Source organism: Prionailurus viverrinus, chromosome E2, assembly GCF_022837055.1.
Source record: "Prionailurus viverrinus isolate Anna chromosome E2, UM_Priviv_1.0, whole genome shotgun sequence".
Lineage (NCBI taxonomy): Eukaryota > Metazoa > Chordata > Mammalia > Carnivora > Felidae > Prionailurus > Prionailurus viverrinus.
In genome coordinates, this window is record NC_062575.1 from 57008925 (window position 1) to 57034294 (window position 25370).

General features: G+C 40.7%; 2 protein-coding genes across 3 annotated transcripts in view; both read right to left on the reverse strand.

The window, feature by feature from the left end:
- LOC125153756 (zinc finger protein 665-like) overlaps positions 1-10945 on the reverse strand; it is a 47283-nt gene extending 36338 nt beyond the window's left edge. The window contains exon 1 of one of the 2 annotated variants that reach the window (XM_047837249.1): positions 10849-10945. The gene's annotated coding sequence lies outside the window, so the exon portion shown is untranslated. Of the gene's footprint in view, positions 1-10821 lie in introns of both variants that reach the window. The other variant, XM_047837246.1, reaches the window with a different exon arrangement.
- Positions 2155-24053, reverse strand: LOC125153759 (zinc finger protein 677-like). The gene is made up of 5 exons (XM_047837254.1): positions 23387-24053; positions 20959-21024; positions 10822-10975; positions 6460-6528; positions 2155-5594 (listed from the first exon to the last, which is right to left on the reverse strand). Exons 2-5 carry the CDS (start codon positions 20971-20973, stop codon positions 3541-3543), a joined length of 2292 nt encoding a protein of 763 aa, XP_047693210.1. The 5' UTR covers positions 20974-21024; positions 23387-24053; the 3' UTR covers positions 2155-3540.
- Positions 24054-25370: the final 1317 nt, after the last annotated feature.

The window sequence follows — 25370 nt, forward strand, 5'->3', positions numbered from 1 at the left end:
CCAAGTCAGTCAGGAGTAAACTTCAGTTTTGTATTACTGGGTCTGACTGTACTTTTGATGCCCGACTGATGATACCTATGAAGCAGCATTACAACCTCTTACTATTCAGCCCATTTGGGCAAGAAAAGCTAATAATGAAGCCGGAGAGGACCCTCCCTTGGCAGTAGTTACAAGTTCACAGTGCCTATGAGTATCATCACCCTGGCCCCACACAGGATGCATCATAACAATGTAGTCACCATTCCTTGCTTTCTCCAGCCATTTTCTGAACTTGAGAAGTCTACCCTGCCCTCCTGAGTAAGCATCAGTATATAATTAACATTCTCCTAACACTTCAGTGTATGCAGTCAACATTCCTGACATCTGAACATCCTGTTCAAGGAGTAAGCACAAGTGCAAATGAGCAAAAAATGGTTTAGAGGCTAAATATGTGAGATTTCTAGTTATCAAACAAGATTCCCATTGTGTTGTTCATTCTTGAAAGTAAACTCATGACAACTTATCTTTTCAAATTATTCCCTGAGCAGTCCAGCACAAAATATTGTTACCTTTATCCTTACTTCTCAACTTTTCTTTTAGTTCCTAATACTTTTCACATGCTTGCTATTGTTCTAATTTCATTTAATGTAAAGGTGCAAACCATGGGTCTCATTTCAGCACAAAAGGCAGGGAGAAATAGAATCATATGATGTATACTCATGAATGGGGAGGCTGGTTGTAGAGGGTGAGAGTTTGAAATTGCATTGCTATGGTATTTCCCTTAGAGCCACTAAATACTATGGGATATACAATGGGTATACTCATTTGGGTAACTCTCAAATTCAACTTATGAATATATATTTCCAAAACTATAGGTTTAAATATAACATGAAAATTACTACAGATGACATTCAACATACAGAGCTTAAGGATGTATGATTAGTGTTCATTATGAAATTCCCCAAAGAAGTGTGATGCACATAGGATAATAAGGCACAGGATTCATTTAGGTTTACACAAAAGCTTATATTTTACTTACTTAGATATGAGAAATAGGGTATCCTAAAAAAAATGGAATCAAAATGCAATTTCAGTGCCCAAATTTGCGTCTTTTACAAGCATACTACTTCTGGGTGTATTTTTGTTTTGTTTTTTGAGAGCACAGGTAGCAGAGAGTGGCAGAGAGAGAGAAAGAGAGAGAAAGAGAATTGTAAGGAGGCTCTACACTCAGTGGAGACCCCAACGTAAAGATTGATCCCATGACCCTGAGCCAAAATGGAGTCAAATACTCAACATACTGAACCACACAGGCAATCCTACTTTGGTTCTTTTGATTTAAATGTCCTCTAGAGCTTTCTCTTCAGTTTCCAAAATTAAGACGAATTTTTACTCATCCATGATATATAATAGCTATTACCTTTCAAAAGGAGAGACCATTGCTCACTGTCCATTTTCTCTAGTACAAATGCCATCCCAAGTAACCCATCGTTACATGAAAATATTCTCTCAATGTCCTGACCTACTGCTTCATGGTCAACTATCTGATAGAGTAATTCTTTCCTGTAGTAATCAACAAAGGTGCTCAATCGTACCAACAAATCCAGAGAAGGGGCTGTGACCACAAAGAAAACATTACAATTTACGTAAGAGTTTTAGGTTTATTCCTTGCCACTCCCTATGCTCCCAAATGTATATAGTATAGTCTATCTTAAACTTAGCATACCAGTTTTCCCGGGTATATAGGTATGACTAAGCCCCTCACCCCCATTGAAGAGGTTCCATTCACCATACAGATGCTTTCTCTGAGACCACCACTATGGTTGCCAATGAAACACATATAATGAAAGTATAACATCAATGGAATCCAAACTTGAGGTTATAAGTCATCAATAATAATGTAGTGTCAAGAAACCTCAAATAATTGGGGTGCGTGGATGGCTCAGTCGGTTAAGCATCCAACCTCGGCTCAGGTCATCTTGTGGTTCATGACTTCAACACTCCAGTCTGGCTCTCTGCTGTCAGCTTAAAGCCTGGAGCCTGCTTCCGATTGCCTGCCTCTCTCCCCCTCTCCCACTAGATCTCTCTTCCTCTCACTCTATGAAAAATAAAAACATTAAAAAAAAAAAACAGAAACCTCAAATAATTGAATAAAAAATGTTAACCTGGCAAGCTAAGCCAAAAGAGCATGTGACTCTTGCTCTGGGGGTTGTGAGTTTGAGCCCCATGTTGTGTGCACAGAAAATAAAATCTTTATAAAATATTTGAACAGAAGATGATTAGGTCTTTCCACAGATATACTTGTACCATTGACACACCATCTCATGAGTTTTAAATAATTTTAATTTTCTGTGGAACTTAACACCTAAGATTGGTTAATCCTCAAAATAGACCTACTTCTCCCTAGTGTGAAGGTTTAAATTGTAGTCCATTGAAGAACTGGCTAAACAAATCACCGCCTTCATTATACGTTAATGTTCCTGTCCAGCATGAATTCTTCAGTATTTCCTGAGGTAAAGACATTGACACATTTATATGGTTTCCGTGTTATGTGAATTCTTTCTAGACCACAAAGCACAAAGTTGTACATTTTGTTTTCTTATCACTGGAAGTCTGTACCTCCTAACTCCATTGACCTATTTTTATCCTCTCCCCAATTTGTACATTTTTTATAACCCAGATCACACCTATTTTATTTGTAAGGTTTTTCTCTCTAGTAGAAATTACATTCCACAACTTAAAATAAGCTTTGGATAAGCCCTGCCATACATTCCTTCAGTGTTCTTCCTTTCAGAGGCTTCTATTCTCCTATCAGGTGAGTTGTGAACCCTGGTTACAAGATTTCCCCCTTATGTTAGTTCCATATGGTTCCTCTCCATGATGGAATCTCTGATGCTGAGCAAGTGTTGAACCCTTGCTCATTTGTTTTTTTCTCCTATGAATTCTTTGATGCTCCCCAAAGCTTGAGCTTTGAATAAAAGCACTGCCACACATATTAGGTTCACATTGAGTAAGATGTGAATGCTCCATAAAGGCTTTTCCACACTAAATACATTTGTACAGTTTCTCTCTAGTATGAGATCTCTCATGACACCAAAGGTGAGAATGTTTGATAAGAGCCTCATTACACATATTACATTTGTAAGGTTTTTCTGCTGTATGAATTCTCTGATGTGCCATAAGACTTGAACAATGGATAAAAGCCTTGTTATACACATTACATTTGTGTGGTTTCTGCCCAGTGTGTATTTTCTGAGGCCCAGTAAGGTTTCCAAATTGGGTAAACGCTTTGCCACACTCATTACATCTGTTAAGGTTTCTCTCTAGTATGGATTTTTCTGTTAACATGTGAGCGCTCAGCAAAGGTTTTGCCACACTCACTACATCTGTAAAGTTTCTCTCCAGTAGAAGTACTCTCATGACTACAAAGGTCTCAACGTGTGCTAAAAGCTTTATCACATTTAGTACATTTACAAGGTTTTTCTCCTGTACGGATTCTCTGAGGTGCCAAAGGCCTGACATTTGGATAAAAGCCTTGTCACACACATCACATTTGGGTGGTTGCTAGCCAGTGTGTATTTTCTGATGATTAGTAAGTTTTCCAAGTCGGGTAAACGCTTTGCCACACTCATTGCATTTGTAAGGTTTGTCGCCAGTATGAATTCTCTTATGACACCAAAGGTGTGAAAATTGGTTAAAAGCCCTCCCACATTCATTACACTTGTAAGGTTTCTCACCAGTATGGATTCTCTTATGCTGAATAAGATGTGAACTCCTCCAAAAGGCCTTGCCACAGTCAATACATTTGTAAGGTTTCTCACCAGTATGAGTTCTCTCATGACGCAAAAGCTCTGAATGGTTGACAAAAGCCTTACTACATTTCTTACATCTATAAGGTCTTTCTCCTGTGTGAATTCTCTGATGTGCCACAAGGTATGACCTTTGGATAAAAGCCTTGTCACACACATTACATTTGTGTGGTTTTTCCCCAGTGTGTATTTTCTGATGCATAGTGAGATTTCCAAATTGTGTAAATGATTTGCCACACTCTTTACATTTGTAAGGTTTCTCTCCAGTATGCATTCTCTGATGATTTGCCAGGTTTGAATTTTGACTATAGGATTTGCCACTTACGAAACACTTGTACACTTTCTCTCCTGTATGGACTCTCTGATGTGTAGTGAGTTTTGCACGCTGGGTAAAGGCTTTGCCACACTCATGACATATGTAAGGTTTGTCACCAGTATGAATTTTCTCATGACGCCTAAGGTGTGAAGATTGGATAAAAGCCCTACCACATTCATTACATTTATATGGTTTCTGTCCTGTATGGACTCTCTGATGTTTAGTGAGTCTTGAAGCCTGGGTAAAGGCTTTGCCACACTCATTACATTTGTAAGGTTTGTCGCCAGTATGAATTTTCTCATGACACCAAAGGTGTGAAAATTGGTTAAAAGCCCTGCCACATTCATTACACTTGTAAGGTTTCTCTCCAGTATGGATTCTCTTATGCTGAGTAAGGTGTGAACTCCTCAAAAAGGCCTTGCCACAATCAATACATTTGTAACGTTTCTCACCGGTATGAGTTCTCTCATGACGCAAACGTGCTGAATGTTTGATAAAAGCCTTATCACATTTAGTACATTTATAATGTTTTTCTCCTGTATGAATTACCTGATGTGCCTTAAGTCTTGACCTTTGGATAAAAGCCTTGTTACACACGTTACATTTGTGCTGGTTCTCCCCAGCATGTATTTTCTGATGACTACTAAGGTTGCCAAATTGGGTAAACGCTTTGGCACACTCATTACCTTTGTAAGGTTTCTCACCGGTATGGATTTTCTTATCTTGAGTAAGGCTTGAACACTCAACAAACGCTTTGCTACATGTATTACATTTGTAAAGTCTCTGTGCAGAAAGAATACCCTCATGATTCATGAGGTTTGAGCTCTTGCTAAAATCCTTCCCACATTCATTACATTTATAAGATTTTCCTCTGGTGTATCCTCTCCTGGCTTGGGCAGGTAACAAATGATAAATCTTCCTAGATTTATTCCAAATGTTTTGGGTCCTGGGAGGAATTCTTTCAAGTGGTGAGACTGAGGAACCATTGCTGACAGACTTCTCAATTGGATTACTACATTCATACATTTCCTCCTCACTGTCAAATCTCTGGAGTTCACCCAGGTGTGCCTGCAAACTTAATCCCATTCTATTTTCCAAGCAGTTTATATACTGGTTTCCAGAACCACTTACGTTACTGTCCTGTTGTAACAAAGTCCTGATGAATGGTTCATTATTCATGACATACTGGTAGGTATTTTTTCTCACAGAAACACTCTGCTTTTCAGGAAGAGTGACTGAGGGCTGATTAAGTGGCTGATCTTTCCTACAAGTGAGATTTTTGTTATGGGTCAAAGGCACTTCTTTGTAATTTCTTGCATCATCTCCCCACCGATTTTCAAACTCATGCCTATTTTCCCAGACTTCCTTGAGATCAAAATTCTTGATGCCATGGCTTTCATTTCTCTCCAATATCACTAAGTGGTATAATACTTCTTTATAAATGTCCTCTACTGGTGACAATTCCTTGAGTGCAAATCCAGGAGAAAGGCTTCCTATCAAATAGAGTTGGAAGATAAATATTTTATACTAAATTACATAATTACATACCTAAATAACACTTTATTATAAACAAAGGATGTTAACCAACCATGGTCTTCAAACACTACTGTCATATATGTTTTTGAGTTCTCTTTTTATAACGCTTTCCATATTAACAATTTCTCTGATTTTGAGGTAATTTTTCGAAACACATTTTACACTATCCATGTTTTTTGGACACATAACTGGATAATTAAATGAAACTTCATGATTACTGACCCCATTTATACAATGGCTATTTTATAACTGTGCATGAAATTATAGAGTTGTCTCTCTTCCTTAATTCTTAATCTTTATAAAAACGTGTTTACCTGAACCCAGTATCTCATAATTCAGTGATGCTCAATGAATCTTTCATTCCTTCTAGTAGGAGTTCCTTATGGAATGTAAATCCTGTCTTTACATCTCCAAGACAAACTGCTTTAGAATTCCAGAGACTACTAGTTTGTGTAACTATGGTTACTTATTAACTTAACCCCCTAGATCAATCAACATGTAGGTTGTAACATACAGAGTCCTTAAAATATCTTGTTTCTTTCATCATATGCTCACACATTAGTAAACACACAGTATAATTAACCGCCAGATCAAGGTGCTGTCCTGAGCAATTCATACGCATGTACCCTGTGTATGAATAGGGTTCCTTCTGCAGTATGGAGGGCAGGGGAGTCAGGTGCTGTGTAAACTGAGGTGCTTTGTTGATCAAAATTAATATACCAGGATATATGAGGGTGGTTTGTTTAGCTCAATGAAACATCTGAGGAAAGGCCAGGACTTGGATTCAGAAAAGCAAGAGTGAAGCATTAAGAAGTAACTGACCATGTGGGGACAGTGCTTGTGCTTGCACATCTATCGGAATATGATTGTGGTGTAAATTAAAAGCAGGACCTTGGGGAAAAAGAAAACACATTCAGCAAAAGGCATAATACTGATGCATTCTGTAAGAACTCATACTATGGGCATGAAGCAAAGGTGGAAAACATTCAACAGGGAAACAGTAGGGGGTTATAGGAAAACAGTACAGTTATATCTAATTCAATATTTGCTCTAAAAATTATCAAACTAAATATACCAAGACTTCGCTTCTAGGTATATACTCAAGACAATTATATAATGTATACATGTTCCAGGAGACACGTTTTTAAGGTTGTAACTTATAGAGAGAGATATTGAGAACAAGCTTGTGAATGGGGGAGAGGCAGGGAGAGAGAGAGAGATTCCCCAGAAGTCTCCACACTGTAAGCGCACTGCCCAATGTGGGACTTGAACTCACTAACTGTAACTTCATGACCTAGGCCAAAAAAAAGAGTCAGATGCTTAACCGACTGAGCCACCCAAGCCCCAAAATAACATATCATTATAGAAAAAGCTACAGCAAATCAGGTTAATGATACTGCTGGGACTAAAGCAGGAACTTTAAAAAATATGTTTCTAAGATATCACAAATTCTTAATTTAAAGAATGCCATAGGATCAGCTGCGGGGCTAAGTTGGTTAAGTGTCTGTCATCAACTCAGGTCATGAACACAGAGTTAGGACTTCAAAGCCTGTGACACGCTCTGTGCTGAAAGCTCAGAGCCTGGAGCCTGCTTTGGATTCTGTGTGTCTCTCTCTCCGCCTCTATACTGCTCATGCGCGCTCCCTTGCTGCCTCTCTCTCTCTCTCTCAAAATAAATAAACATTAAAGAAAAGTGGTAACTTTACAAGGAAAATATGTGTTGTAACAATTAGATATCACTGCACATTTATGAGAATGGCCAAAATCCACAAAACCAACACCAAATCCTAGTGAGAATGTGCAACTATAAGAACTCTCATTCATTGCTGGTGGAAATGCAAAATGGTACTCCCCTTTGGAGAAGTTTGCACTTTCTTACAAAACTAAATGTACTCTTAAATATGACCTAGCATTCCCACTCCTTGGTATTCATTCAAAAAAGTGGAATATTTCTGTCCACATGAAAACATATCCGCAAAAGGGAAAATCCTAAAATTTCTATGGAGCCACTAAATTCCCGAATCGCCAAAGCATCTTGAGAAAGAAGTACACGTTGGAGGCATCATGTTCCCTGATTTCAAACTCCCGGACTACAAAGCTATAGTCATTAAAACAGTATGGTATTAGCATAAAAATACACACATAGATCAACAGAACAGAACAGAGACCAGAAATAAACCCACAACCATGCTCACTTAATTTACAACAAAGGAGACATGACTATAAAATGGGGTAAAGTATAATCTCTTCAATCAATGGTTTGGGAAAACGGGACAGCCAGAGGCAAAAGCATGAAACTGGACCACTATCTGACACCATACACAAAAATTAACTCAGAATGGATTAAAGACTTAAACCTAAGACCTGAAACCATAAAACTCCTATTAAGAAAAGTTAGGGGTGGAGGGCCGGGGTGGCTCAGCTGGATAAGCTTCTGACGTTGGATGAGGTCATGATATCACGGCTTGTGAGTTCGAGCGCCATGTTGGGCTCTGTGCGGACAGCTCAGAGCCTGGAGCCTCTTAAGATCCTGTGTCTTTCTCCCTCTGCCCCTTCCCCACTCAACACTCTGCCTCTCTCTGTCTCTCAAAAATAAACATTAAAAAAAATTGAAAAAAAAAAAAAAAAGAAAGAAAGAAAAGTTAGGGGGTAATGAGCTCCTTGACACATGTGTGGGCAATGATTTTATTTTTAACTCTCCACACCAAAAAGGAAAAACAAGAAAAGTAAAAAAGGTGGGATTATATCAAACTGAAACGTGTTTACATTGCAAAGGAAACAGTTTTTCAACAAAATGAAAAGGCATCCTACTGAATGGGAGAAACTATTAGCAAATCATGCATCTGATGATAATGGACTGGTAATCTAAAACATTGCCAACACATGCTCAAATAACCCGATTTAAGAAATGGGCACAAGATCTGAATAGACATTTTCCAAAGACTTAGAGATGGCCAACAGGACCATGAAAAGGTGCTCAACGTCATTCATCATCAGGGAAATGCAAATCAAAACCACAATATCGCTTCACACCTAACATTAGAATGGCAGTTAGTAAAAAGACAAGAAACAACACGTGTTGTCAACGGGTGGAGAATGGTGTAGCCAAGAGAACTACTGTGTGATCCACCAATTCTACTGGGTATTTATCTGAAGACAACAAAAATACTAACTCGAAAAGACAGAAGCATTCTGATGTTCACTGCAGCACTATGTATAATAGCTGAGATACGAACACAATCTAAGTGTCCGTTGATGGGTGAATGGATAAAGATGTGTATATACAACACAATATTATCTAGCCACTAAGCAGAATACAATCTTGCCATTTGTGACAACAGAGATGGACCCTGAGGACAATATGCTATGTGGAATGAGTCAAAGACCACTGCAGTATGATTGCTCCTATGTGTGCAATCTTAAAGAAATAAAAACCCATTAGATACAGAGAACATATTGGTGGTTGCTACACTCAGGTAGCTGAGCAGAAAAGGGTGAAGGTGATCAAAAGGTTAATAAACAAAAAACTGGGCTGCCTGGCTGGCTCAGTCAGTACACCATGCAACCCTTGACTCTGCAGTTGAGTTCAAACCCCACTCTGGTTGTAGAGATTACTTAAAATCAAAAGTTGCTGCTGCCTCTTGAGTTCTTAAACAAACAAACAAAACCAAAAAATATCAATATGGTGCTTTTGGTATACCAGGAATGCAATAACCATCTGTGGAATGATACATGTTTTTCCCACAGAAAAGCTAACTAGGTATCACCAAGCTGAGCTGTATTTACACTACATCTACTTTTGGATTTTCACTTTTTGGAATTATCCACATCATGACTTCCTCCTAATTAATGCACAAGGGAGCAACCTTCAGAAGCCAGGATGGCCGAGGAAAGACATAGACTTTTATCTACTTTATTAGACAGATGCTACAATTTTTGTGTCTCCTAAGAAGTTCTCCCCAGAATACAAAATGGAAATGGAAAGTGAATAGGTCCTGGGGTTTGCACTACAGAGACCTCACCTCTGACCTGTACGGAATGAGAACCAAGAGGGATCAGGGAAAAGACTCCTTACGGACAGCCAGTCCCTCTCAAGCCACAGCACCAGTATGGTCGGAGGGGCTAGGTAACAGTGTTGTAGGTATTATCACTGGAAGTTTAAACTTCTACACATCTGATTTACTCGTTTGAATAACAGAATGAGAAATGTGTGTGGGGTGGGGGAGGATTTCCTTTGAAAGCTCCTAAGAAATAAACTTGAATTTTCCCATAGATCCTTCCCAAACAATATTTACTGGAGCAATTTACTCTCTGCCCTTCTAAGCGGACTTGAGCTCACATTCCAATACATTCACATCCCCTGTCTGGATGTTTCCCTATCCTCACTTCATGTTCCACAGTCCAGGGCTCTTTCTCTTCTTCCAAAACCGAGATGATATTCAGCTCAAGAAGAGATTTCCATTCATAAAGAAAAACAGAACATGATCACCTCTGCTCTTCCAGAACACGTTTCCAGCTCTTGGTTCACCAAACAAGAAAGAACATTCATTTTGCTTGGTGTAGAAACCACGTATTTCAAAAATTACTCAAATGAGTGCCTGAGGGCTTAAGGATTATTTTAGGTGTGCAGACATCTGGGTTTTTTCTAAGAACTACTCAACCAACACCCTTACGAGGGTAAGACCACAGAATCAGAGATTTAAATAAATTCACCACGAGGTTTCCTTTTCCCCCCAACTTTAAATAACGTTATTGTCTCTGAGCTTTATCTAAAGATTTCAGCGAAATTAGACTTTGCTAAGAATATAAGCGTTTTTATATCCTATTCTCCAGACTCCCAGATTGTTATTTAAATTCTAGTTACTTAACAGAGTGTAGTACTGGTTTCAGGAGTAGAATTTAGTGATTCATCAGTTACATACATACAAGGACCAGGGCTCCTCATCACCAGTTCCCTCCCTTAGACTTTTCTGACTGCTAAGTTCTGCAACCACATCAACAAGCAGGAATGCAGAACTTCTGAAGGAAAGGGAAGTTAGAGTCCATTTGCCACATTATGAACCCTTTCCACTCTCAATCAAAACAGCTGCAATCACTCCCTTAAGAACAAGGAATTGGAACTCTTATGATCAAAACAGGGGCTCTCAATAGAAAATGCACAGCACACAGATAAAAAGTAACTACCGACTTCTGGAGGCAAGTTATCCTCACCCACGGAGACCAGGTTCCTGTAGTTCTCCAACATCACATCCTTGTACAAAGCCCTCTGAGCGGGGTCCAGGCACTCCCATTCCTCCTGAGAGAAATCTATGGCCACATCCCTGAAGGTCAACCGTCCCTGAAAGGAAAACACATTTCACCAAGTGCACAGGGAATGTGTTCTTATTTGACCAAAGATAAGAGAAGCACAGATGTGTAAAGACTGATTTGACTAGAGTGAGTGTTCTTTGATCCGTGTAACACAATTTTGAGTTACAGTGAACATAAAATTAGCTACTTTAAAATGCCATTGGGGGCAATTATTGCATTCAAATATTGCACAAACATCACCTCTGTCTAGATCCAAAACTTTATCAACCCCATAGGAAAGACTTTACCCATAGTAAAGCAATAGCTGCTTCCTATTGCCCAGTCCCTGGCAACCACTAATGCTTTGTCTCTGTGGATTCACCGATCTTGGATCGTTTCATATATAAGGAAAAGGATCAAATATGTGGCCTTTTGCATCTGCCTTCTTTCACACAGAATCATCTTTGGGGTTCATCCACGATATAGTATGTATCAGTGGTACATTTCCTTTCTTCTGGCTGCAGAATATTCCATTGCAGGAGTAGACCATATTCATTCAACTACTGTAAAGCATTTGTTTGTTACTACCTTTGGCTAATATTACGAAGTTCCAGTAGAAGTTAAGTGTTTGGATGCCTGTTTTCAATTCTTTTGGTTATATACCTAGGAGTGGAATTACTGGGTCACATGGTTTAATTTTTTCAGACTCTGTCACACTCTTTTCCACAGTATCTACGTTTTTATAGCAACATGTCATGATTTGAATTTCTCAACCTCTTTATTTTTGTGGTTTCATAATAATCATCCTAGTGGATGTGAAATGATAGCTCAGTGTGGTTTTGATTTTACATTTTAATAATGACTACTTTCATTGAACATCTCTTCATGTGCTGGGTTCATTTGTGTATCTTCTATGGAGAAGTGTCTATTAAAATCCTTTGACCGTTGTTCAAATTGGGTTCTTGGTATGTTGGTTGTCACTTGTGTAAGTTCTTCATATATTTTAGGTTCTAGATGCTTAGTAGATATGTGTTGGCAAATTATTTCCTCCCATTTGCTAGACTGTTCCACTTAGGTGATAATGTCCTTCACCGCACAGACCAGAATAATTTTTTTTTAATTTTTTTTTCAACGTTTATTTATTTTTGGGAGAGAGAGAGACAGAGCATGAACAGGGGAGGGGCAGAGAGAGAGGGAGACACAGAATCGGAAACAGGCTCCAGGCTCTGAGCCATCAGCCCAGAGCCTGATGCGGGGCTCGAACTCACGAACCGCGAGATCATGACCTGGCTGAAGTCGGACGCTTAACCGACTGCGCCACCCAGGCGCCCCAGACGTGAATAATTGAGATGATGACCAATTTATCTACTTTGTCTTTTTCACTTTTGCTTTTAGGATCATGTATAAAAATCCACTGTCAACCCTAAGGTCATGAAAATTTACCCCTATATTTTCAGTTAAGACTTTTATAGTTTAGGCTCTTACATTTAGTCTTTGATTAGTTCTGAATTGATTTCCTTATATGGTACAAGGTAGTTTCAATTTCATTCTCACAGATATCTAGATATGTCAGTACTATTTAAGAAACTTTTCTTTTTCCATTGTTTTCCGCACACTTGGAAAAAAGGAATGGATTATAGATGTATGGGTTTATTTGTGGATGCTTAGTTCTGTATCTTTGATCAATATTTCTGGCCTCTGATACAATTATACTTTTGATTATTCCAAGTTATTGTAGAAGGTTTGATGTCGGGAATTGTAGGTTCTCCAATTTTGTTCTTTCTCATGTTTATTTTGGTTATGTGGCGTCCTTACCAATTCAATGAGTTTTAGAATCACGATTCCCATTTGGGCAAAACATGTTGGGATTTTGCTGAGGACTGCATTACTCTTTATATCGCTCTGGGGATCCCCCTGTTTTATGGTCTTCCAAGCCAGAATCACAAGATATCTTGACATTTACTTAGGTTTTCTTTAATTTTCCTCAGCAACATTTGTAGTTTTCACTCTGTATGAATCTTCCATTTCCCCGATTAATATTATTCCCATTTACTTTCTTGTTTTTGTAAATGGAATTGTTTACTTTCCATTTGTTGATTGCTACTTTACAGATATTGAGTGTTGATATTGTATTTTGTAACTTCAATGAATTCATTCTAAGTCTGAGGATTCTTTATTTCTAAATAGGTGATCATGTAATCTATGAATGGAGGCAGTTTGATTTCTTATCTCATTTTGACATATTTTATTTATTTTTCTTCTGTAATTTCTCTGGTTAGAACTACCAGGAGAGTGTTGACTAGTGGAGGCAACATGGAGCATGCTTGTTTTCTTCTTGGTATTAGGGGGAAGTTTTCAGGAGTTCACCATTGAGTATATGGTTAGCCACGGAATTTTAATAACGCTTTTTCAGACTGAGCCAGTTCCCTTCTACTCCTAATTTTTGATTTTTTGTTGGACGCAGTGTTTTGTATGTGTCTGTGGAGCCTAGCTGGTTTACAGTGCTGCTCACTGCTTTATAATTGATATCTGGTTGTTCTATCCATTATTAAATACGGAGCATTGTGATCTCCAACCACTATAGTAGAACAAGCTTCTCAATGTTTGCTTCAGAAACTTGGCGGCTTTGTTTCTATGTAAGTATTGTTTATACTTGTTTTATCTTCCTAATGGATTGGCCCTTTTTTCAATATATGTTCTTCAATATCTTTGATGACTATTTTACAACTTAAACTCTATTTGGTCTGATATCTATATAGCTCCCCAACTAGGTTTCATTACTATCTGCATGGAATATCTTTTTCCATCCTGCTGTCAACCTATTTGTGTATCTAAAGCGAGGCTTGGAGCGCCTGGGTGGCTTAGTCACTTAAGCGTCTTACTCTCCGTTTCAGTTCAGGTCATGATCTCACAGTTTGTGGGTTCCAACCCAACACTGGTCTCCGGGCTGACAGTGCAGAGCTTGCTTGAGAGAATTTCTCTCTCCCTCGCTCTCTCTGCCCTTCCTCCACTCACACTCTCTCACAATCAAAAAATGCTTTAAAAAAATAAAGTGAGCCATATGCAGACATAAAGTGGAACCATTTGTAAAATTCCTTTCTCTTTTATTGAAGAGTTTAATTTAGGTACATTTTAAATTGCTACTGGTAAGAATTATTCTAACATCTGCTGTTTGTATGGCTAATATTTTGTTACATAATTCCTTCCTTCTTCGGGTGTCTGTGCATGCATACCATTTTGATGGTCTATTTATTTTTCTGTACATTTTCAAGTTATTTTCTGAGTGGTTATCCTGGGGGTTATAGCTTACATATTAAACCACCAATATTTGAATTTCAGTTGATGCTAAATTAGCTTTAATGCCATACAAACAAGTGCTGTTATACATTCTCCCTTTATGTTGTTGTCAAAAACTACTTCATAAAAGATACGAACAGATGTTGCACACACTCAAGAGCAGATTTTTCTGATTGTTTTACTGTCTCTTAAGACATGTAGGACAAAATGAGTTACAAAACAAAAAGACAATAATTAGCTTTTATATTTACTTATGTAATTACCTTTACTAGCGTTGTTTACTTGTTCCTATGGCTTTGAGGTACTGCTAGTTTCTATCCATTTCAGCCTGAAGAACTCCACGTGGCATTTCCTATAGTCTAAGCCTGTAAGTGTGAACCCCCTCAGCATTTGTTCATCTAGGAATCTCAATTTCACTATCAATTTTGAAGTATAGTTTGCCTCGTAAGGAATTCCTGATACAGCTTTTTTTTTAATTTTTCAATCTTTTAATACCAAAGGAGATGGATTCCTGACCTCCACAGTTTCTAATGAGAAACAGACCACTAATTTTATTCAGAATCCCTGTACATGAGAAGTTGTTTCTGTCTTGCTACATTCCACATTCTTTGTCTTATAAAACTTGACTGATTATGTGACTGCCAGGGATCTCCATGCATTGGACTTAGTTGAAGTTCATTGAGTTTTTTGGGCGTGTAGGTTCTCTTTGATAAATTTGGGAAGTTTTCAGCTCCTTTCTTCAATTATTCTTTCTGCCCTTCCTTCTAAAACTCCTATTACGTTTATAGGAGTATTAGTTATAGTGTCCCAAAGGTTTCTTGGCTCTGGCCATTTTTCTTATTTTATTCCCTTTTATTCAGCTTTATTCCCCTCTCTCCTCCTCACACTTGACCATTTCAGTTAACCTCTGTTTAAGTTCACTGATTCTTCACTCTTTTTGTTGATCTGCTGATGAACCCTCTAGTGAATTTTCAATTCTGGTGTTTATACTTTAACTCCAGCATTTCTATTCCATCCTTTTGCTATAATTTCTATCTCTTTATTGGTATTTTCTATTTGTCAAAACATTGTTCTCCTACTTCTTAGTTCTCTTCCACGTTTTCCTTTAGCTGAGGATGGTCAAGACGGTTGATTTAAAATCTTTATTTACTAAGTGGAATGTCTGTGCCTCCTCAGAAAGACCATCATCAACCTGGTAATCATGCTTAAAAGATGTACAATCTTAAAACATCCTTAGAAGTCTGTAGTGAAGTCGGCCTGCTCAGAAGCAGCCACCGTGGCATTCTTTGAAACAGTAAGGAGTTGTAAAGGACCCATGTTATCTTCATTTAGAGAATGCTCCCATGAGGATCTAAAAAAGCAGTTATTTCTTGTTGACTTTCATGAAAACGACTTCAAGTCATATGGCATGTAAAGATACCAATTTGCAGAATAAAACAGGATTAAATATTTACAGTAGAATATATTCTAAAATCATACTACAATACAAAAATGCACGTTTGGAAAATATGCACGAAAGAGAACATCAGTTCTTGATGAAGAAAATCTGTGATGGTGGAAGACATGACAGGGAAGAGGATGTTTTACTTCTTAGTTTCAAAAATGCATTAGTGTGTGAAAATGAACTGCAAAAATCTATACAACTGAAGTTTAATACATACAAAAATAATAATAAAATTTAATAATAATATGTAAAATTAAAATTGAGCACCATCCTCTGTGATGACAGAAAGTTCTGCTATGTCTGGCTAAATTATACACATTTTTCTCTAAAAAATGTACAACGTATAAGAGTTCCTAAAAGAAACCATGGTCTTTTTTTTTTTTTTTTTAATTTTTTTTTTCAACGTTTATTTATTTTTGGGACAGGGAGAGACAGAGCATGAACAGGGGAGGGGCAGACAGAGAGGGAGACACAGAATCGGAAACAGGCTCCAGGCTCTGAGCCATCAGCCCAGAGCCTGACGCGGGGCTCGAACTCACAGACCGCGAGATCGTGACCTGGCTGACGTCGGACGCTTAACCGACTGTGCCACCCAGGCGCCCCGAAACCATGGTCTTTAAGAGATGGATGTGCTATCAATAATTTATACATTTACTATTATGTGGAGTAATAGTAACCCATTTAGGTTAAGAAAGCTTAGGGTAGAAAGATGCCATCACAGAGCTAAAGCGCCCAGGGTTAAGTCATTAAACAGAGAAATGCTTTGGACAGAAAGAAGCCACAATTGAGCAAAATCACCCGAGGTTAGTTAGCTAGATATTGTAATGGGGATACTGAGCAACTTTGTATAGCATCTGCAGAAAATTACTTTCCATCTGACACCAATCTACTAATGGACTTTAATCACAAACTGCACTTACATCCCAGACCCTTTGCTTCTTACCCACACAATTTAACGATTCCTGTCTGATAGTTTTGTCCACATTAACACGTGTAAGATCTTATTTTCTTCACATTCACCATGTGTGTAATATCTTGGGAGCTCAATAAATACAGAGATGAACCCCTGTTGGGGCCTCCTGTCTCCTCCCGGACATTAGCCTCTCTCGTATTCCATTCTAGGTCTGTTCTCTTCCTGGGCAAGAGAGAACTCAAAGCTCATAATCTTTGCCAGATGGTGATCCCGATGGGATAGAAATCGACATGATAAAAACCGAGGTGACCAAAGTCCATGTGATAGAAGGTGACGTGAAGTCAACATGATTAGAAGAAAAGCCGTCGTGACTAAGAAGTCGACGTGAAGCAGGGGACGTGTCTAAGAAGACAATGTGGTAGAACACAATGTAGCTAGAGGCCAATGTGGCTAAGAAGCGAATGTAACTCAGGGACTGCAGAAAGTCACAGAACGACTAGAACTCTACAAAAAGAAAAAGTGCATGGGTCTACAATCTCTCCTGATGAGGTAAGAGAAAAGCAAAACTGTATTAGGATTCACTCCTGTGGAACTTTTGAGAGAATTACTATGGGAGACTCCCTATCCCTAGAACAGAAAACAACAAATTCATACAGCACTTCCTAAATTACTAATGGTTATCCAGCAACACTGTCCTTGGTCTCCTGAGCAAGGAACCTTCGACTTAGACATTTGGGAACGAACAGGTAAGACACACTAAAGGAATGACATATGGAAGGCGCCAATGTTCTGCCTGAGTTATTCTTATATAGTCTACTGTCCCTATGGCCATTTTCCCCCTGAGCGCAGAAGATGTTTATGAAGATTAGACCCACTGAGAGTAAATAAAAACTTTTGGCACGGAACCTAAACCTCCTTATTGTCAGCCAGCCCCTTCAGCAACCCTACACCCTGAGAATGCCAACTCCCTGCTTTGTCAATGGGAAAAATCTAACCTGTTAAAGGAACAAAAGATTCCTTCTGAAGACATCCTCACTCCGATGCAACAACCTACTAAGATGCCCTTATGGTGTTTACAGACACCTCAAGAAAACTCACAAGACTTCTTGCCTTTGGAAAATTGGAAAAAAATGGGAACATATATTATAAACTGAACGAGGGTCTACCTAATATTCATAACTGCAAGCCATATCATGACCTATAGAAACCTTTTCCAAACCTTAAAATTGTCTGAGAAGTCAACATGCCAAGACCATCCACTTCAGACTTCCTCACCAGTGTTTCAGGTAAAAATTAACCATGGGGAACAAACTGTCTTAGGGGGACCCGAATGTAAGTTTGTTGGTTTGAAATACACCTGTTAATCAAAGGTCAAATAAGCTCAGGTTACAACTGAAAGTAATTGGAAACTTCGTCTCACAGGTTTCATGAGTCATTGTTACACTAGCTTCCAAAGGCTTTAGTAACTCGAAAAGTTTTCCGTGCATGATAAATTGGGATTGAATTTGTTGGGACATCTAGGCCTTTTCTAAATAGGATGGGATGCTAAATCACTGATTACTAAGTAAGGCTCATCTGCTTTCAGCTTCTTATTGCAGGGAAAGTGAGGATATTGGGGTCTAATGGTAAACACACTTGGTGGTATACAACTTTGAGTTTTTTTCTAACAAATTTTCCAAAACTTAAATTGTAAATAAAGTCTTTTTGACCAATTAGACTTCTTTAGTATGTTAAGTTACTCTGGAAACGTGAAAAAAATAATAATCCTTAGGTTACATTTGAGTAAGGCTACACATATTATAGAGATTATATGCAAATCCTAGCTTTAATATTTTTTGGCATAAGGTTATCACTTGATATTCTGATAATTGAAGTGTTATGTGCCACAGAAGTAACTGAATTTCCTTCTCACCTGCATTAGATCTTTTAATCACGTCCATTTTTGAGTCTTTTTTGTCATAGTTTTGCGACTCCTGTTGGAAGACTTCTTCACCGCTATCACTCCCAGTAGACGGATGATCCTTTATACTCAAGGAGGCTGTTTCCCCTGCACTGTCTTTCCTTTTCCTAACTCTGCTATACCTACCCCAACTTACCAATGTTGCCCCTAGGGATGGACTCTCTATGGCCCTATTCAACAAGAAAAAGTTATACAGGAGAAGACCATCCACCCTCAGCAACCTTCAAGATTTTAAGAGTCAAAACTTTCACAGGGAACAATATGGAACAAAGGTAGAAGGAAATGGCAGATAAAATTAAAATTCCCTACAATCCACAAGGACAAGCAGTTGTAGAATGAGCACATTAAAAAATAGGTTAAAAACAACAAAAAAGGCAGAATTACCCATGGTTATCTACATTATAAGCTCAACTTCTCCTCGATCACACTATGATCACTCTTACGTTTTCAAATCTTGACCCTCAAGGACTAACGCAGCTAAGCTCCATTTTCCTAAATTCCATAAACCCTCTCACCTATGGTGCCAGTTCAAACTTCTCACTTGGGTCTGAAATATGCTTGTATTCTTTCAGATTCTGGACCTCTGGGGATTCCCTCTTGGTGGGTGAAGCCGTATTATAGCATGGGGGAGACCCCCAGAACACCTTCCCATCAACCGGGACTTCCAGAGAATGACTCAGAATGAACCACCACCGCTCCATTTTCAGGATGGAAGAAACCACTTCACTGTTCCTCATCCTGAAGTCGCTCCACAAATGCAATTCCTAGCTCCTCATATAACATGAGGGAAGCCTAAACGCCTGTCAAACCAGGCCCACTTCCTCTTACAACGCAGTGGTATTGCCTACACACCTGATCTGCATCTGACGGCAATGATCTCCACCACTGGTATTAAGCAGGCAAAGGCGTTTCATAGGCCTCTTAATCATGGGGATCCAAGCCATAGTAAGCGTTATAGCCTCTGCTACCATTTCTCGAATTAGTCTTCAGCACACTATGAAACTGCACATGTACTTAACCCAGTTACGGTCAACAATATCAAAGAGCTAATAAGCCAAACTTCTACAAACAAATAATGGCACGCCTAAAAGCCCTTATGGCTGCCATCCAACTTAGAGGAAAAAGACAATAGGTGCTAAACCTCCATTAGAACTCTGTGAAGCGGAATACTTGTACGATGTCTCCTTTTATGCCATTGCAGAATCACTCTTCAAGCCTCCAACAGCAAAATATGGATCAGGTAGCCATCATGACAGTCCTCACACGCAAACTTAAGATGAAAAAAACCAAAATGGGGAGCCAGGGGGAAATAGGTTCAAGAATCCCTTAGACTTCCACAAACAGGTTACAAAGCTTAGGGCAGAAAGCTGCCACCACGGGACAAAAGCACCCACGGTAAAGTCATTAGCTAGAGAAAAGCTTAGGGCGAAAATCTCCCACCATGGGGCGAACGTGTCCGAAGTTAGCTAGCGAGATATTGTAATGGGATCACGAGTAACTTCTTACAGCACCTGCAGAAAATTCCTTTCCATCTGACCCCAATCTACTAATGTACTTTGGTCACACACTCCACTTGCCTCCAGACCCTCTGCTTCCTACACACACAAGTTAATGATTCCTGTCTGATGGTTTCTCCACGTTCATGTGTGTAAGATCTTGTTTTCTTCATGTGTACCACATGTGTAATATCTCATGAGCTCAATAAATACTGAGACAAAACCCCTGTTGGGGGCCCCTGTCTCCTTGCGGACATCACCCTTTCTCGTATTCCATTCTGCATCTGCTCTCTTCTGGACAAGAGAGAACTCCAGTCTCATCGTCTGTGACACTGTTTGACATGTAAGTTGGTTCTACATTTGAAAACCAATTGTGTTAATAAACCAAGACACCCTCTCTACTTCTCATTCCTACTTTCAACTTTGTATTCTATTCCAAAGTATTAATATCGTGGAGTCAGAAGCACAATGAGTCCCTGGTTTAACATCAAAATGCATTTGTAAAACCGGATGAAGTAAATTTCCATCACTCTTATTTTCCAGGGTTCCTCAGGTACTTTTGCACGTTAATACCTGACTTACATACATAATCTCTTTAATCCTGGTTTATATGAGCTGAAAAAGGATCCAGGAGGGATCTCTGAAGAATCCTTCCTGAAGAGACCAAAGAGCTAACTCCCTATCTCCAGTCCTAGCCTGTGTAGAACAACATTCCCAGGATGACCTCCTAACAGGTGCCTCTTCCTAAGTTCCGCCTCACTTGGTCACAGTTAAGATGAAATATGCATGGAGAGGAGGGGAGACTGGGAGAAAGCCCTGGGTGTGAGTAAACAACTCAGGCAGGACACCTCACAGACAGACAAGATTAACAAGTCCAAAGTGACATTTTAGGAAGAAAAATCAACAAAAAATGGGATTTTACCTGGAAAAGAGCCATTCCTTCTTTTTTCCCCCCTTCTTCTGGTCTTCTTTCTCAAGTAAGGTTATACTGTGTGACAAAAAGGATGTTGTTTAATTTGCAGAATCAACACAACCCATCCTCTGCCACAATATACATATGGGGAGAAACTTGCCATGGGAAAAACGCCTAGCTGCCCACTGCAACAGGAGGGATGCGGAAACAATAAGGTCCTATGTGGAGGCCAACAAGTGCATTTTTTACCCACTTCTTCACGAAGGCCTCCCCTACCGCTCAAACTTACACACTCCACTGCAACTGCATTGTCTTGTCTACCTGGCACTTGGCCAAAGGGAATGGGCTCCTTCAAGTTCTTGGCTCCTCCCTAGGTAGCCCGCATCCAAGGAGTGGATGATGCAGGACACAGAAACCTGTCCATGCCATCAATATGGACCAACTCTTAAGGGCCAGCCAACTCCAGAGCTCCCTGGAAGCCGTACTGAGAAGTTTAGATCTTTGTCCTGATGCTGACGGGAAGCCTGTTAGAGGGTTTAATGTCAAAAGATGACACAATCAAATTTTTAAGATTTAGCCAGGCTACACAGAGAGGGTGGAGGTGACAGAGGCACGTCCCTGTCTCTGAGCTATGCTCCTACTTCTTTCCCAGTGGCTTTCGATATTTTTGGAACTGGGTCACATTGTGAACTCCCATTATAACTGCACACTCTCTCCCAGAACACTACCAAAGACGCACCTAGTTTTGAAAATCATTTCACGCATCTTATTAACTCAGGTTCAGAATTCTTGGTCTATTGTCTCCTGTTACAGGTGGGTCCATCGGGGGTTACAGGGGGAGTGAATTTGCCAAGTTACCCTGAAGAAGTCTCAGTTGAATGAGCAGAACTGGGTGTAAGAAATCTCTGAAAAGGTGGCCTGGACAGGTTGAAGTAGAAAGGGCTTGTCCTAATTCCAGATTACCTTTCATGTTCCTGAAGGAGAGAAGCTTCTCTTTTATGGGTTTAAGCAAGCCCAAGCATTTAATTCCTCTTTTCCAGAAAAGCTATATGAAATTACAAATAGTTACTGGTCCTGGAAAACATGAAAAAGGGTCACCTGTGGGCACGAGGTCTGAACACTCTCTGTATTATGAACGGATGAGCTCTGCTGGAACCAAGTTCCACATCAATCAAGACCACCCTTCAACATCTGTACAGAGAAGACAGAGGGGACCTGAGGCGATCATCTACTTAGCTGGAGAACTCACCTCAAAGCTTGATAATTTATAAACTGCTTTAACGCAAGAAGAGAACTGTTGAATTATTAAATTAGCACACTAAACTAGGTTTTGAGTGTTAAAAGGTTACCAACATCCTTAACGGATGTGTAATGAAATACCATCAAGTTGTTTAAGAGACATCAAAGAATCCTTGCAACATATGGTAGAGTAGAAAGCATAGAAAACTCATACTCTGAACAATAAAATTACAAGAGAAAATAATTTGGAAATTGAAAAGCTCTCCAGTGGAATCTGAGATTAACGTCAAAACAAGTGTGAGGATACATCAAATTCAGAAAAGAATGCCGTGAGCCACGAAAAAACGGGGAGAGACAAACAGTATTGTTAATAATGGCCATCGTAAAAGCACCATGTGGTTACAGAAAGTCCCCTTTAACTGACAGTTCTAATCCCCCTGGATGAGTAGGGGTTGCCAATGGCATTATCTTCTGATGCAATGCTTAGAAAGTGCAGATGCCTCAAACACCAGGTTTCACAACTCTCGATCTCTTCTCCACAACTGAAACAATTCACCAAATGTTGGATTAACGAGGTCATAAAACTTCAAGTCGGTACTTCACAACTTAATATCCTCGGTTCTTCACTAGGGTTTGGGTCCTGTGCCTTGTCTGTGACCCCTACGCGTTTTTTCTCCGTATAAGTCTGTGTCCTTGTTTCTCTTCAGTGCTTTTGTCCATTTCCGTTTCCCTCCGTCGCTATTCCTCCTCCAACAGACAGTTTCACCCTATTCTGCGGCAGCCTGTTTCAATCCCCGACGGATTTTCTCCCCACACTTTCTGATGACCCTCTAACTCCGCAGATTTCTGCGTCCTTCCCCGCCAGCTCCGTCCACACCCTGACGGACGGCCACCCTGCGGCCAACGGCCTGCACCCACCTCCCTAGTGACGACTGTGCCCGACGCAGTATGGGGTTGGGGGCACGGGGGACACTCGGCAGTCACAGAAAGGTTCTGAGCAGGAAAGTGACCGGCAAGGATATCGAGGTCTGCAAGGGCCACAGGCAGAACGGCTTGGCCCGAACCTGCCTCGGAGCGATTTTAACCGAAAACGACCACAGACCCCCCGGGACCCGCCCCGAGAGAAAGGACTCGGAACGTCTTAGAGCCAGGCCGCGAGAGATGAAAGGGAGAAGACGGTTCAAGAATTTTACCTTACCAGGCGACCCCGGAACCTGGGGTGGAGCCGGGCACTGAGCAGCGCAACCGCCGGTGCGAACCAGAAAAATGGAGACTCACCCAACCCACAGCGCACGTTGCCCTGCTGGATCAGCTTCCGGGGCTGCAGAAAATGGCGCACGCGCGTGCGTCGCGGGGCGGTGCCGGGGCGTGTCCAGGACACATCCGGTGGGGCGGGTCCAGCGCACCACTCTCCTCCTAGCGTCTGCGGGTCTGTTTTCTCTTCCGGCCGCCCGGTTTCGGGTTCCGCTTTTGGATTCCGTCCGATCCCGCTGGTGTCGTTTCGAGCCAGGCTGGGTGCAACCTCAGGGAAGGGTGGGCCGCTTCTATTGGGAGCGGCGGTATTTCACAAGTTGCGCCCGGTGCCCGGGGAAGCAATTTTTGGAGGGCGGGGCGGGTTGGGGTGAGAGAAAAGTCTTTAGAGAGCGGTGGACATGCGCTCTAGGGGGGAGGCGGAGCAGTGTGGGGACCTGGCGCCCGGGGTCCTCGTGGGTCGACTGAGACCCGCATAGTGACAGCTCCTTGTTTAATGAAGTAAAAGCCGGGGTGGTCAGTGTCGGTGATGGACGCTAGAATGCGACACGCACAACTGTTCTGGGGGGCGGGGGGCGCCTGTGTGGCTCAGTAGGTTAAGCCTGACTTTGGTTCTGGTCCTGATCTCCCTATGGTGGGTTGGAGCCTCCCATCGGGCTCTGTGCTGACACCTCAGAGCTTGGAGCCTGCTTTGGATTCTGTCTCCTTCTCTCTCTGCCCCTACCTCGCTCGCACTCTCTCTCTTTCAAAACTAAAATAAACATTAAAAGAAATAAACACTGTCCTGTGGGAATTGTGCTGTTCGGTATTAACTCGTCATCAGACTTTTCACTCAACTGTCACTTCTCGCCATCCCTTGCACTGCACTCCAGGCTTTCCCCGCCGGGCCTTGGGCTGTGGGACGGAGCGCTGGCACGTTGCTTTAAAGGAATAAAAGTTTCTGCGTCAATGGGTGTTGATTAAGGTCTCTCTCTTAAATTTGATATTCAACTCCACACCTTTCCAGATGAATTACAAATCCAAATGTCTTTGAGACCTACCAGTGGGACCTGTATGTACTTAAGCCCTTAACTGCCAAATGTCATTGCAATTTTAATTAAACAAAGTGTTTGTTCTCAGGTATTTTAGAAGTCTATTTTTTTCTTGAAAATTAGAGTTTTAAAAATTTATTTATTTTGAGAGAGAGCACGGGAGGGAATGCAAGCGGGAAGGGGCAGAGAGATAGATCTAGAATCCCAAGCAGGCTCTGAGCAGAGCCCTCTGTACGCCGCCCCTCACCCCATGTCTGGACTGGATATCGCAAACCCTGAGATATGACCTCAGCCGATACGAAGAGTCCCTGGCTCAGTCAACTGAGACACCCAGGTACCCAGAAAATTAGATATTTTAACTGATCCTTTTGTTTCCTGTTTCTGATTGCTTGGTGTCAAGGGCAGATAAGGAAGCTTCTAAAAGGTGGACTCCTGGGGCGCCTGGGTGGCTCAGTCGGTTAAACGTCCGACATCAGCTCAGGTCACGATCTCACATTCGTGAGTTCGAGCCCCGCGTCGGGCTCTGGGCTGATGGCTCAGAGCCTGGAGCCTGCTTCCAGTTCTGTGTCTCCCTCTCTCTCTGCCCCTCCCCCGTTCATGCTCTGTCTCTCTCTGTCTCAAAAATAAATAAACGTTAAAAAAAAAAAAAAGGTGGAATCCTTCAGAGAGATTAACTTTTCCTAGTACTGATGAAATTCTGGTTTTGAAGTATTTCCACAAACAGGTGATAAGGATTTCTGTTCTGTACGTAAATGGTGCAAGCAAACTCTACCACTAGTGTTTCACGTTTTCAGCAGCGTCATATACACTCTTAATAATTTTTAATAGGAAATGTGCCAGTTAATAGCTCCTCTTCTGTTTCCTGTGGAAGTTCTGAAGGTGGTGCTGGCTGCATTTGCT

Excerpts from the sequence above, each read along its gene's own strand:
- LOC125153759 (XM_047837254.1), bottom strand. Across the intron at positions 6,529-10,821 it reads TAACTTGCCTCCAGAAGTCG|GTCCTGCTTTTAATTTACAC; the intron begins GTAGTTACTTTT and ends TTTTTCCCCAAG. Across the intron at positions 5,595-6,459 it reads ACAAGCACTGTCCCCACATG|GAAGCCTTTCTCCTGGATTT; the intron begins GTCAGTTACTTC and ends TCTATTTGATAG.